The sequence below is a fragment of the Melitaea cinxia genome, chromosome 7 (genome assembly GCF_905220565.1).
Source record: "Melitaea cinxia chromosome 7, ilMelCinx1.1, whole genome shotgun sequence".
Taxonomy (NCBI): Eukaryota; Metazoa; Arthropoda; class Insecta; order Lepidoptera; family Nymphalidae; genus Melitaea; species Melitaea cinxia.
The window spans coordinates 3224301-3240705 of record NC_059400.1 but is presented as its reverse complement, the minus strand read 5'-3'; the positions used below and the strand labels follow the sequence as shown (position 1 = coordinate 3240705).

The 16405-nt window shown below is 33.1% G+C and overlaps 1 protein-coding gene across 1 annotated transcript; it reads left to right on the top strand.

Annotated features, from left to right (window-relative positions):
- The first annotated feature begins 13762 nt into the window (after nucleotides 1–13762).
- LOC123655095 (oxamate amidohydrolase proenzyme-like) lies at nucleotides 13763–16022 on the top strand. Its single transcript, XM_045590932.1, has 2 exons — nucleotides 13763–13776; nucleotides 14411–16022. The coding sequence occupies exons 1-2, from the start codon at nucleotides 13763–13765 to the stop codon at nucleotides 16020–16022; spliced, it is 1626 nt and encodes a 541-aa protein (XP_045446888.1).
- Nucleotides 16023–16405: the final 383 nt, after the last annotated feature.

Below are 16405 nucleotides of genomic sequence, written 5' to 3'. Positions count from 1 at the left end.
CGCCCAATGAAATTAAAACATAAAAATATATGGGAGAGTAAAGGTTGTTAGGGAGACGGTTGAAATAACATACCTGTGTTATTTCTGACTATCCGTTATATTATTCTATTACATTATTCTTCTACTTGTAATATATCATACCGCTGATTGTATCCGAATATCTAACAACCATTGATTTTTAATTATTTCTCATTCTATTTCATGTAAAACAAATATCGAAGATTTTTTCTTATAGAAAGTTAACAAAGTAAAAGAAGACGAATCTCTGTGATGACAAAAGATTCCCTTAAAGCCGTAAGAATAATTTAAAAATCCAATTTATCAAAACGAGGAAACACAGATTGGGCCTGATAACAAGATATAATGGAAGGTATGAAACGTGTAACAAAGGAAAGTTGGAAGTGGCAAACATGTTTTTGCTTTTCAAAAGTAATAAGAGCTGAGTTATAAAGAAACCGGCTGTCCGACGGCAGTAAATAAATCGAATTTTGTTTGTCCTGTATCTCGGGGACACCGCAAACATCATACTAAACTTGAATTTTATGTATACGATTCATTAAATAAACTCAATGAGAGACATTTATTGAAGATAGAGTGAAAAAAATCATATTCATTTTGTAAACTTTTTCACATATTTCTTTGTACCTTTAAATCTAAACCAAACCAAATGCCCTTCGGTTACACCAGTATAACACGTTGAAACGACAGCACTCTCCTAAAATAAACGAAAATTTCGGACGATATCATTTTATTGCTTTTAAAATGCCTTCAATTCATTCAAACTATTTATACTATCATTATAAGTTCGATAATAAATCTTATCAATCACGCATACCTTACCTTACAATTTATTTAAGCACCTTTTTGTGAATGTTATTAGATAGTTGGCAATACTTTTCTTTCAGTTTTGCTATTTTTACATGTTTTTTTTAAGCTACGTCGGCAAACAAGCATACGGCTCACTGATCGTAAGTGATTACCCGTAGCTTTAAGCGTCTATAACGCTTGCAACATCAGAGGCATCGCAAGCGCGTTGCCGACCTTACCACAAATCCCCCAGGAGCTCTCATCACCTTACTTGCCATAGGCATACAAGATTAATTGAAAGCAGTATTATTTTGCTGTGATCTTCTGTAAGGTCGAGGTATTACCCCAATCGGGCTACTTATATTTTTAGCAGCAAATTTACTGCTGTGTCCTACCTCAGTTACCTTCGACAAAAAAGCTAAAAATTTATAAGGTGGACGTGCTTCCCCAGTCGGGCTGCTCCAGAATTGAGTAGGAATTTCAACGATAGTTTTAGGTTTCAGCAATTAATAAAATAATTTAGGGATACGTCCCTACATCGCATTTTCGCATTAGAGATTTAATTTAGACACTAAACCATATCAGTTGTGTTAATAAATATTTTCACATACACAGAAGGTCGTCTGTTCCTGAGATAAGCTACTTGATTCCTGTGTTTTAGGTAACAGATGGCTGAAACAGATAAATATAATTATTTGGCAATAAATATACCCAGTTTACACTTAGTCAAAGAGCACCGTTTTCTTCATTTTATACCTAAGTCGTCCAGAAAATATATTTTCTATCTTAAAGCCATTTATTGTTCACTGTTATTAATGCAAGCGATTGATATTAGCGAATTGATATTCTAAGAAGGTCATATAAAAGAGATAATACTTGCTCACATTATAAACTCGGTATTAATTATTTTAATTAATTGATCGATATTCATTAAAATTATCTTCGATTCTCTTGTACGTCATATATTTTATATAACTAACTAGGTCTATGTGACCTAGTTAGTTATATAAAATTTTATATAAACGATATGTTCTGTGGTGCGTTATTTATCAATTATTTTTGTATGTAATATATAACATAGAAGAATAATTGATACTCTGTTTAAGCTTTCTTATAGAGAGATTTGTCATTCCTATTTTAGAAATCCCTTTACATATCAGATCAATTTAAAGAAACTTGTCGATAAAGTGATAGAATTAATACATACTACTTACACTATCTATGTGCCAAATAGAGAACATTTATTACACTTAACTTATTAACTTATTAAAATAATAATCTCATATCAATGACTTATTTTAACTAAACGTCCATCAGAAGATAGAAATATTTTGTTTAAATTTTTATCTTCCTTTATATTATCGTTAACATTTTTAAAAGATCTTTTTACTTAATGCTCCGTCTTTGAGATGTAAATAAATGTTTTTAAATCGTTTCGTCAGATCTTAAGATTAACTTAATACTTATAAAAACACCACCTTCGTCCTTTTTTTCTTCATACACTAGATAATGTTTAAATTTATGTATATAGCCTAATTCTATAAGGCTACTATTTCGATCAGAAAACATCTTGGGATAGAGTACAGTATGAAATGTATTGCTCAAAATTTGGAGCAGACCGATTGGAGCCTACTCCGAAGTAGCTTTGTGCACTTGTTTGTCGCCGTGTTGTATACATATATAACGTATTATTAAACTGGCGTCCTTCCATTTAGGGTCATATGATACATGGAAGTATACCATAACCGAAATTATATGTTAAAAAAATGGAGCAGTATTATTACTGCTTCTTTACTGCTGTACTACTCATTACTACGTAACTTTGAAATTGACAGATAAAAAAATGGTATGAAGACTAAAAAACTGAGTTCAATCGGTTATCAACACCACACTAACGTAGGTACGCGCGACAGCAATTTAATAAATAATAATTGTATTAATTTTATCAGTGTGTTAAAGTGTTAAGGCAACTAAGTTGCATATTTAGGTTATAATATCGATTCTGAAATCGCAGTTAATTTGAAGGACGCTAGTTTAATAACTGGTTATATAGATAATAATTATTATAATTCTCACTTCGCGACGCGCGACACAAGAATCATATCATATAGTATCCGTCAGATAGTTGTAGTAAGTTAGGTTGTTAGTGGACATAAAGCTTACAGCAAGGTAAGAGCACAATTCTTATATATTATTAGCTGACCCGCAAACCTTGTTTTGCCATATATGTTATTAACCCCCTTAATCCCCCCCGCATCCCTATAACTTAGGGGTATGAAAAATAAATGTTGGCCAATTCTCAGACCTACCCGATATTCACACAAAATTTCATAAAAATCGGTCCAGTCGTTTCGGAGGAGTATGATAACTAACATTGTGACACGAGAACTTTATATATAAGATAAAAAGTGTGTGGCAGCTCCAACACACGATTGGACATTACCTAGAAGATTAGATTTTAGACAACATGAAAAATTAAAATGTTCTATTAAATGAATTAAATTATAATTAACTAAAGCAATGGCACAACGGTCACAGCACTGGTTTGTGACTGTTGCACTGGCGGATGCGGGTTCGATCACCGCACATGACAAACATTTGTATTGGCCATACAGATGTTTGCCGTAGTCTAGGTATTTGTCCTTGTGCGTCTCCCCACCGTGTCTCAGAGAGCACGTTAAGCCGTCGGTCCCGGTCCGTTTTACAGGGCCAAATTTAGGGGAGGCCAACAGCCATGAAGCCTCCACAAAAGAAACTTCGGAAAAAAATTCAAATTCAGACTAGTAAACACTAGTAAATTACTTTTTGTCGCATTTTATCTTTTAAAAAAATTGTCCATTTTATTTTGAAAAATAAATTGGGGCCAAAGGGCCTCGTCTCCTTTGTTGCTCCGAGGCCTCCAGAACTCTAAATCAGACCCTGGGTTGTTATCATGTACACCTAGTAGCGATCGTTATTCATAGTCGTGAATATATCTGTCAACCAGCATCGAGATCCTTCACCTGTATGGGGAAAGAGGCCTTTGCCCAGCAGTGGGATATTACAGGCTGAAGCGAAAACAATAAAACTCTAAAATGAAGACATAAATTGACGTTTACTTTTACATGTCATCTCAGCATCACAGAGCGTCTTTGTCAGTTGCTGCACACGATTTTACTTCCCATATTTATTTTACAGCAGAGGCCTAATATCGTTGCTTATGGAGTAAACTGAGGTAGGGCACAGCAGGAATTTCCTGCTCAAAATATGTTGCAGCCCGACTGGGGTAGTACCTTCGACCTTACAAAAGACCACAGCTAAATAATACTGTTTTCAAGCAGTATTATGTTCCTGTTGGTGAGTAAGGTGACCACCGCTCCTGGGGGATTTGGGATTGGGTCGGCAACGTGCTTGCGATGCTTCTGGAGTTGCAGGCGCCTATAAGCTACGGTAATCGCTTACCATCAGGTGAGCCGTACGCTTGTTTGCCGACCTAGTGACATAAAAAAAAAAAACTCCAATCAATAAGACAATATAATTAGTTAAAGAGCTTATAAGGTACATTGGTATACACTGGTGTACCAGATTAATTCAATACAATGTTTGTTTTAAGTAATTAATGTAACGTTATATCAGAGTTGTCGATTTTATAAATTTTTAAGATAATGAGTGATTACTGTGTTTTTATTTTTGCATATTTTTGTTTAACACATATATTTTCGAAGTAAAAAATATAATTTTATAGAATTCTTCAACGATTGAAAATATTTCAAAATGATACAATAAAACTATAATGGTAGACGTTTAACAGAAAACTATACGTTACTTTTGGAGATGTTAGTATTTGCTTTTAAAATATATCCGGTACAGTCTAATGTTTACGCCAAGTGAAGTTTCTTTGCAGCAGTCAAAGAGCTACTTGATCTAGACGGTGGAACTCTGAATTGTCACAGGACTTTCTATTTTTAAGAATTCCACAAGCAGTCCACGATATTTCCGCCACACTAAAGTTTTATTTCATTATTGTGCACTTCTTTTGTTTGTTGTTACTCTTGCTATGTGTGACTTTTTCAAAAAAAAAAATTAAAAGGCTTTTTTTCACACCTATCTCTTTGCTAGATTTATATTTGTAATGGAAAATACGTTTTAAAATAGTTTGAGGTGAAATGATTTGTTTTTTGCTTTTATCAATTATTGAAAAATATTTCAAAATAATTTGCGAAGTAGGTAATGTAAGAACCGTTTTGAAATTCGTCTTTGGATATATATAAAATTATGTATAGTTCTTAACTTATAAATATAAGTTGGATTACTGTTTTATTATTGATCTTGATTCGTTAGGCCAAAGAATGGAACTTTCACTTTAAGTCGCGAGTGAATAGGTTACTTATAGGTAAGCGTGCTCCATCTTAGACCGTATATTTATTTATTTATTTATTTTATACTTTATTGTACACCACAAATATATTACAAACAAAGCAAATTGATAGTTACAGACAGTGAAGTACAATGGGCGGACTTATGGCTAATTAGCCATTTCTTCCAGACAACCCAGACATAAAAAGGAAACTTATTATCTAAATTGGGTAGGTAATGTAGATGTATAATAAACTTAAATACAAATGTCTACATTCTAATACTTATAATAAAATAAAGAATTTATTATTATTATTAGTACTATTATAAAAAATACATAAATAAATAAAAAGAAGAATAAAAATATAATATATATTCCGTAGCGTGCATTTCATATAGGCAGAAAGGCAATGCTTACCCTGGCATGTTACTAAAAATGATATATAAAATATGAACATTACAATTATTTTTGAATACATATTTTTGAAAAAGACATAAATCATAATGCACTTTAAATTCGCTTCAAAAAACCCGCCGTCATATATGCGATATCAGCGCTTCGTGCGCATCGACGACGGGCCTTTTATGAAACTTCTGCCTATAATCGCTTAACAAATGTTAGCAATGACAGTAAGACATTATATAATCCTACAATTTTATTATGTCGCGCGCGTCATATGGAATAAGAACAAAGTATAGTGTTTTTAAAATTGGTCGGCTTAACAACGAAATTAGGCACTGCCTAAGAATAACCTGTCAAAATAAATTATCTTGAATTCGATACCGTTTGTACTAATAATTATGATTCTTGACACGGTCACGTAATCGCAACATTCCACAGAGTAATATTATGACAATTCACTTTTAATTTTTAACCGACTTACAAAAAAGGAGGAGGTTCTCAATTCGACTGTATTTTTTTTTTTTTTATGTTTGTTACATCAGAACTTTTGACTAGGTGGAGCGATTTCGACAAATTTTCTTTTAATCGAAAGGTGGTGTGTGCCAATTGGCCCCATTTAAATTTATTTGAGATCTAACAACTACTTTTCGAGCTATATCTAATAATGCGTTTTTACTTGACGCTTTTTTCGTCGACCTACGTTGTATTATACCGCATAACTTTCTACTGGATGTACCGATTTTGATAATTCTTTTTTTGTTGGAAAGGAGATATCCCTAGTTTGGTATTATGATAAGTAAACTAGGATCTGATGATGGAATCCCAGAGAAATTGATGGAAATTCTTGAAGCTCCGCAATAACTTTTTACTGGGTGTACCGATTTTGATAATTCTTTTTTTGTTGGAAAGAAGATATCCTTGGTTTAGTACCGTGATAAGGAAACCAGGATCTGATGATGGGATCCCAGAGAAATCGAGGGAACTTCTTGAAAATCCGCAATAACTTTTTACTGGGTGTACCGATTTTAATAATTTTTAATTTAGTCGAAAGCTGATGTTTGTCATGTGGTCATATATAAATTTCATTGAGATCTGATAACTACTTTTTGAGTAATCTTTGATAACGCGCAGTTACTTGAGTATTTTTTCGTCGATCTACGTTGTATTACTCGTCGATGTAATTGAAGTCGGTTTTTTTTCGTTTGCGAGCAAACACAATTATTCGTTTTTGCGTTCTTGTTATTAGTGAAAATATTAATATATTAGTGATGAATAAGTTTACTTGTGAAATATGTAACGGCGACGTGTGTTTGATGAAATTAAATAGTGCATCGAAATAAACACGTTCGATTGTACAGATAAATTAAAAATTGTTTAGGAGTATCGATTTAACACATAAATAACAATGACATTATAATTTTTCATTTATTAATAAATAAACAAGTACTTTTATTATGAATACAATTTCGTACCTAATTAATAGTGTTATCAATGAAAAAATTGCGAGAAAGTAAGTGCAGTGTGGCTGTTCAAAATTTGTTTTGGCTGCCTACCCTGTTTAATAACTTTATGCACGCCACTGTATATATTCTGTCATAAACTAATAAAAATGTGAGCAATGAACGTAAATTGAAGATAGCAATGAAATGAAATGATAAAAACACAAATATAGGTACATATATTATAAACAAAATGAGACAAAAAAAAAAGAAAAGAAATTGTACCATATTGCACTAAATCGTCCCCATCTCAAGATCATAATCCTTAACGTATTTTTTAAAAGTCAACAGTGATTTGGCCTCCCTTATGGGTAAGGGCAGACTATTTCATAATTTAATAGCCTGATCAGTAAAAGACTGACTAAAGTATTTGGACTTATGTACGGGTAGCTCCAGCATAAGTCTTCGAGATGTTCTTATATAACATTTGGGCCAAGTCTGAGAGTGGGTCGGCCAAAATACTATTACTTCTTCCCAACTAATTAATATATTATTTTATCATTTTATTCATCAACTTGAAAAAACGGGTCAGATGAAAATAATTTAATGAAAACAAATCTTGTACTAGTTTGGCATTTCACGGTCTACAGTTTATTACGAAGCAACAATGTTCAAAATAATAATACAATGACATATATACGAGTATATTCAGAATTACTTCAGGAAGCACTTGTCAATTCTATGGCAAACATCTGATAATAATCGTTAGCGCAACATACTCGAATATTAACCTAACGTGTTCGCCCATTTACTTTTATGGAGGTCAGATGGCATTCGATCTATGTAAAACTAAATTACATTACTGTAATATGTCGCATAAACTAAGTATTGAACGAATAACTAACTTAACAAAACGTATTAGAAATTACATATATAATATCTATATAAATGTTATAAACGTAATAGTCTTCAAGGATGTACTTGTATTCAATTTTAATTTTAAAGCGAATGTTAGTTGCTTATAAACGAACTTATTGTATAGGTAGTTGTAGCCTGTAGACTATAAGAATACTGAATTAATAATTGTTTTTGCTAGCAAACGAAAAAAATCAACTTTAATTATATCGACAAGTAATACAACGTTGGTAGACGAAAAAAAAAAAGCATTTTTCGAAGATTCCCAACGATTTATCTAGGATGCCATCATCATATCTTGGTTTCCTTATTATGATACCACCCTTGAGATATCTCCTTTGCAACATAAAAAGAATCAACATAATCAGTTCATAAACGACGAAGTTATTCGCGAACACACAAAAAAATAATATATACGGTCTAATTGAGAAACCTCCTACTTTTTTGAAGTCGATTAAAAATATAATCAATGCTGTGATAAAAAGATTTACACAAATGTCTACCGGACTCAACATACACATCAGTCTATCGCAATCCATAACTGAACATAGGCCTCCACAAGTTCGCGTCAAAAATGGTGTGAACTCTTGTGTCGTAGTCACCACGCTGGGCAGGTGGGGTGGTGACCGCAGGGCCGTTTTGTCGCGCCGAAGACGCAAAAGTAACGGAAAAATGCTATATAATGTTATCTGTCAATCTGATGTTATAATAAAATAAAATAAAAAAAACGGAAGAAATAAAGATTAAGTATAATAATTATAAAGCGCCTGAAAAAATACGCTACGCAAACAAATGATTTCATATTTTTAGTATTAAAATTACGAGGCGTTAAATAAAATTCAAGTATAGAAACGTAATATTTTTCAAATTAGTTGATTGATAAATAATATCCGACTATCATTCTCTGATAAAACTTTCATATGACAACGAACTTCAATGCAATAGCAGAACTGAACTTCATAACATACTTCGAACTAACTTTCAGTTATTATCGAAGTTCCATACGTCATCCATAATATCTTTGTCAATTACAAGTAAGGTCGAAATTCGACCGTAATTATACATTTAAATTAAAGAAAACCAAAAAATAAAAAAAATAAAAATAAAGAACCTTTTTAATTTTTTAAAATTAGACTACAGACTTTGACAATCAACAAAAGAGTATATTATGCGCGTGTGTGTCAAACACATAGTAGTGTTTTTAACCGACTTCCAAAAAAGGAGGAGGTTCTCAATTCGACTGTATTTTTTTTTTTTTTTTTTTTTTTTTTTTTTTTTTTTTTTTTTTTTATGTATGTTACATCAGAACTTTTGACCAGGTAGACCGATTTCGACAAATTTTGTTTTAATCGAAAGGTGGTGTGTGCCGATTGGTCCCATTTAAATTTATTTGAGATCTAACAACTACTTTTCGAATTATATCTAATAATGCGTTTTTACTTGACGCTTTTTTCGTCGACCTACGTTGTATTATACCACATAACTTTCTACTGGGTGTACCGATTTTGATAATTCTTTTTTTGTTGGAAAGGGGATATCCCTAGTTTGGTACCATGATAAGGAAACCAGGATCTGATGATGGGATCCCAGAGAAATCGAGAGAAACTCTTGAAAATCCGCAATAACTTTTTACTGGGTGTATCGATTTTGATAATTTTTACTTTAATCGAAAGCTGATGTTTATCATGTGGTCACATATAAATTTTATCGAGATCTGATAACTACTTTTTGATTAATCTTTGATAACGCGTATTTACTTGACATTATTTTCGTCACCCTACGTTGTATTATACGTTATATCTTTTTACTGGGTGCACTGATTTTGATCTTTTTTGTATAAATCAAAAGCTAATACTTGTCATGTCGTCCGTTTTAAATATGATTGAGATATAATGAGCAATTTTTGAGTAATCTTTGATGACACGTATTTACATGACGATGTTAAGACGACTGTGGTCATGTTCAATACTTTGCCACAACGCCATCTATCAAAATGTAATGAAATTACTTCGTTCACTATCGATCAAATTACAATATTCCACTAGAGTAGAGAGTAGCAGTTTATTCGTTATAAATATATTTGAGCTTTTAATTTTTGAGTTATCGCTAATACTGGGTATTTACTTGGCTATTTTACGTCGACCAACGTTATATTAACCTCATTACTATTTTACTGGGTGGACCGATATCGATGATTCTTTTTTTAATCGATAGGTGGTGCTTGTCATGTGGTCCCATTTAAATATAATTGAGATTTGACTCGAACTTTTTGAGCTATATCTGATATGGCGTATTTACTTGACTGTTTTTGGAGTTTTCTCCTTAAGAATCGATTTTCATTTATGGCCCCGGAATGAAAAAATTGAACAGTAAAATCTACTGAACGAATGACCTTGTTAGAGATGGCGTTCAGACGTTTTCTAATAACGCAATTAGGTTCCGATAGATGGCGTTATTGCATTCATTTATTTACAATTTGATATAGTAATAATATATTTCTTAGACTAGTAAGCCTTTTTGTGCCTATTTAGACAGTTGATCTGAAGGGGTAAACTCCAGTTGTGCATCGGAGCTGTGTGAAAACATGAACATTACATATTTTTAATAAAAAAGACATAAACCGTAATTCAATATAAATCCGCTTCAACTAAAAAACCCGCCGTAATAAGCGATGTCAGCGCTTCGCGCGAATCGACGACGGGCCTTTTATGAAATTTCTGCCTACAATCGCTAACAAAATGTTAGAAATAACAGTAGAACATTATATAATTCTACAATTTTATAATGTCGTGTTATATGGAATACGAACAAAGTATTACTATTTTTTCGTCGATCTACGTTGTATTACTCTTCGATGTAATTGAAGTCGGTTTTTTTTTCGTTTGCGAGCAAACACAATTATTGATATTTCAATTATAAAAAAAAAATAACCTTTAGTAATGATAACGTAGAAGAACTATCAGAAAGGATCGAGTCCTTTTTTGTTAGTAACGATTTTTAAGTTGCTATGTTCAAAATCGACTTTTAAATGGAAAAATATTCTATACCTATTAAATATAGATATATAACATATATAATATAACTGCTGTGTGGTTACGGCAGTAAAGATTATAGGCTCTTCCTGTGGGTGTCGTAAGAGGCGACTAAGGCATAACACAGTTCCACAACCATCTTGGAACTTCAAAAGCCGACCGATGGCGGGATAGCTATCCAACTGCTAGCTTTGAAATACACAGGTCGAAGATGGCAGCAGCGTCTTCGGCGCGACAAAGCCAGCCCTGCGATCACCAATCCGCCTGCCCAGCGTGGTCACTATAGGCACATAACACACATGAGTTGATGCCATTTTTGGCGTTGGAGTCCTATGTCCAGCAGTAGACTGCGTTAGGCTGAAGGGATGAAATATAAAAATGACTTGTTATAAATAGATGAAATAAATTAACAATACAAAAAACTTAAGTGTACTATGAAAGCAATAAATTTTCGTATCCGAAAAACGAATAAATTTATCTTTTCACACGATAAATTAACTACATCAATATACATCTATATCGCTACGATAATGGCACACAATGAATACGTCACTCACCTTTTCGTCAATGAATACAAAAAACTTAATTTTCAATATCGCTTCTGGGTCCAATATGTCCCAGTTCGGGTATCCTTCTAAAACATATTTTACGACTTCACCCTGCTATACAAAAGGGTCATAGGGTGGTTTATGTTCAAATACGCCTATTGGGATACGAGCGTATGCCTTAATTCGCTTCTTGTTGGGACGTGTACGAAATAAATCGTCTGCTCCTGATAGAGAAAGATTGGATTCGATTCAAAGGGTTAAATCATTTTATTGTGCTTTAAATTTAGAGACCAATAATACAGTGCTGTATTGTTTAATTTTATGTCAACGTAGATATTTTAAAATCGTAATAAGAAAGAGTTTTGTCATTAAGAACTTGTTTAAGGAATTGATTATTGATGAACACAAGACTGGTTGAAAGCAGTATTACTTAGCTGTGATCTTTTGTAAGGTCGAGGTACTTCCACAATCGGGCTGCATCAAATTTGAGCTGTATATTTCCTAATGTGCCCTAACTCAGTTAATAAACTAGTTCTAAAATAAACTATTTCCACATTAAACCACGGTTAGATTGATAGGTATATTTGCGTATGTTTTTGCAAATCATAAAGTAAATCAGGTGTGTCACAGAAATGTGCCAGGCGATTTTGTTCACTATTAGACTATCACCACCATGTCTCTAAGGTAAAACTAAGAGTTACCGGGAGTAAGATTAGTAAATCTTTGAATTTTCAAGTGAAATATAGAATTTACAAATATACGGGCATTTGTAAGACAAAATATATGTATCTAATATCTAAAAGGTCTGTAATTTAAAATAAAATTGTAAAATTTGTTGAATAATTTTTTGATACGAAATAAATTAGAGCATTAATTAGAGTAAACTTTTTAGTGATAACGAAGTTTGAAAGGTTTGACGTTTCAACGTGAACCATTTTTCCAATTAGTCGTGAAAGATGTTACTTAAGATGGCGGTCGCAAATTAAAATAATTCATCGTTGGGGTTTCCCTTTCAAATGAATGGCTGGCTGGGGGTTAATTAAACGTCAACAACATTTTGTTTTTGAGGTTTCAATTATTAAAAAAAATATAACCTTTAGTTATAATAACGTAGAAGAAATATTCACAGAAAGGATCGAGCCCTTTTTTTAGTAACGATTTTTAAGTTGCTATGTGCTATATCGACTTTTAAATAGAAAAATATTTTATTACCTCTGTTGATTCAGTAGAGTCCGTCAATTTCTCTGCCAGCAAAATTGATTTGTTTTATTTTATTACTAGCTGTATATCCTGTGCGCGTTGCTATGTTTTTATTTTTTATTTTTATTTTTGGTCGTACCAACCTTTGTGGGCTCTTGCACAACACTGGTGATGTGATCATGACAAGATCAAATGCATAGTTTACGATTCTATAAAGAACATAGAGATAAACATTCATTTATATATATTGAGAGTGAATAAGATACAGTAGCAGATAAAATACTTATAAAAATTTCGATACAATATTGCTAACGCATTGACACAGTGGTCACAGCAACTAGCTGATGCGCTAGCGATCGCTGATTCGTTCCACCTCCATGACAAATGTTTGTGTAGGTGATACAAGTTGAGCGCTTTTGCTTGTGTATTTTTTGAGTTATCGCTAATGATGCGTATGTGAATATTTACTTGTTTATTTTTCGTCGATCTACGTTGTATTACCTCATAAGTTTTTAATGAGTGGACCGATTTCGATAATTCTTGTTTCAATCGAACGCTGATGCTTGTCTTGTGGTCCCATTTAAATTTGGTCTCAAATTCTTGAGTTTTTTTTCGATAGCATGCTAACACAATTTTTCACCTAAAGCATAAATATTGTCTTAATATCACTGACATAAAACAATCACTATACAACTTACAAGGATTCTCTCTCTTATTATGTTTTATTTTAAGACCTGAGGCAGTGATCCATCATATGTACGATTATATACTTTTTTTTTAACACCATAACATTATGTCTTATAAGAGAAATACAGAAATGTTAGTTTTGTTACAAATTAGTTTTCCTGACATTTTTAGTTTTTAGACTACACGAGACTACACTACTAGAAAGAGGCCTATGCCCAGCAGTGGGATACTGCAGGCTAAAGCGCTAGCGAGCGATTAAAAATTAATTTAATCGTAGTAAAAACTTTTTATACTTTGTCACTCTACTGTTGGAGGCATAGGGATGAAATTTGGTAGGGAGGTAGTCTATAGTTAGTGCGAATGCTGTGACCGTTGCACTAACACGTAATTTTCAGTATGACTATAAACAGGTAATTTTCAATTAGTAATTTATTAAACGTATTACATACACAAAACAAATGTGGTTATTAGAAATGTAGTCCTTTATCCAAAAAAGCTAGAGGAAAAGAAACAAAAAAAAATTCTATCGAAATCATTATATTACATATCCTAACAGTAATTAGAAAATATGTAGTCGTGCTTTTCTCTAAAAAATTTAAAAGAGAACAGGTTTAATCTTTGTTATATTAAATATTGTCTACGTTACATAGACAGTTTACGGTTCTTTGTACCGCAGGGAGTAATTTTTGGCATAACCTTAAGTATTTATGACGGAGTGGTTTAGAAGCTATCGGAACATTAAAATTTATATTGTTAAGCCAGGTATTCCAGATTTAAGCTCTATTCTCTGCCCAGGCTAACGATTTATTGACGACAAAAGTTTCTGTGATACTTTGGAGGATTATGGCTGAAACGATAAACATTCACTGCAACATTGTTGTATTTTATCATGTTCTGATTACAGAAACTACGAAAAATTTAAGACCGAAACTAACATAGTGTATTATGTTTACATGGCGTTTTTTGTATTTTTAATAATACTTAAAGCAAAAGCAGTGAAAGTATTTTTTTTTTATATAAAATTGTCTCTATTGTTTGTTTTAGGTATACCACTAAAAGAAGAGAGAAAATGGATAAAAGTATCTTAGCACCTACCGGAATGGTGGTAACACCACACCACTTAGCGTCGCAAAGTGCATTAAAAATTCTAAGGGCTGGAGGAACTGCGATGGAAGCTATGGTCGCCGCTGCGGCTACAATTGCTGTGGTATGTCCTCAGATGAACAGCATTGGAGGTGACGGTTTCTGGCTCATAATCCCTCCTGAAGGAGAACCCGTAGCTATTGAAGCTTGCGGAGCAGCTGGTAGTTTAGCTACCGAAGATTTCTTTAAAGGAAATGATAAGATACCCTTAAGAGGACCTAAAGCTGCACTTACTGTAGCTGGAACTGTTGGTGGATGGGAAGAAGCTTTGAAATATGTAGCTGAATGTGGTTATCAAAGATTTTCTGTTTCTGCATTGTTAACAGATGCAATATCATATGCAGAAAGAGGATTTCCTATATCATCCGCCCTTGCAAATGATATTGTAGAAATTCTTGAGGATCAAAATATTTCGAAGGAATTGAAAAACATTATAAAACCAGATGAAAAATTCCTAAAAACGGGTCAAAAGTTTTATCAAACGAAGCTCGCCGAAACTTTAAAGGAATTGTCGGCAAACGGATTAAATAGTTTCTATCGGGGTAATTTGGCAAAATTGATTGCGAAAGACATGGCCTCCCTTGGTATGCCAATCACAGAATCAGATCTTGCAAATTACACGCCCGTTAGACGGACTCCTCTGAGATTACTCCACGAATACGGGGAAATTTTCAACCTTCCTCCACCGACACAGGGCTTAGTTTCACTATCTATTCTTGCTATGTTAGATAAGCTACGCATTAGTGGCCAACATGAAGGTCAATTTATTCACACAACAGTAGAAGCTACAAAACAGGCATTTATATTACGAGACCAGCATATTACAGACCCTAGTTATATGAATGTCGATGCTCAATCGCTGTTAGCTAGTCATGCGATTACTAAAATGGCGACTAAAATTAATCCGCATCAAGCATTATCTAAAGTAAAGGGAGAGGGTCCAGGAGATACAATTTGGATGGGGGTTATGGATAGCAAAGGATTTTCAGTGTCTTTTATACAGAGTTTCTTTTACCCTTTCGGAAGTGGTTTAGTGTTACCGTCGACTGGTATAGTGTGGCAAAATCGCGGAACATCTTTCAAATTGGAAAATAATCATATAAGAACCGTACGTCCTGGTAAAAAGCCTTTCCATACGCTAAATCCATCAGCTGCACGCTTACATGATGGTCGTATATTAGTTTTCGGCACTAAGGGAGGTGATGGTCAACCTCAAACACAAGCTGCTGTATTCCACAGATATGTTGTGCAAAAAATGAACTTACAAAAGGCAATTTCAGCGCCTAGGTGGCTTTATGGCCAAACGCAAAATGACCATAATGATGACTTGAAATTAGAAGCTAGATTTGGTAACGATACAATCGAATACTTAAAGCAAAGAGGTCATAAAGTACGATTTTTACCTGAATATACTGAAGATATGGGAGAAGCTGGAGCACTAGTGAGGCACCCAGATGGTATTATCGAAGGTGCATTCGATCCTAGAAGTGACGGTAGTGTAGTAGGTTTTTAGAATCAATAATTCAATCAATTACATTAATTCATTATATTTTTGGGGATCTTTTATGATTTTATATTTTTGGTATCTAAGTATTATATCAATATATCAATACGTATATATAGAGATACACATATGTATAGATATAATTCATAATATAAACTCATAGTAAAATATTCAACAAGTTCAACGAATTCTACATTAAGATATCTAAGACATTTTATGCCTGTATCATTTGTAACTTCAAACTAATATCAGGTAATTTATGTTTCTTATTTGTAGTCGTATTCCATGATATATGATGACGAAAAAAAAAAATGTTCAAGGGGCGAGAACTGTCAACCTCAGTTAATAAAGCGTATCCAACCCAAAACTGTCAAACAATCTCACTACAAACT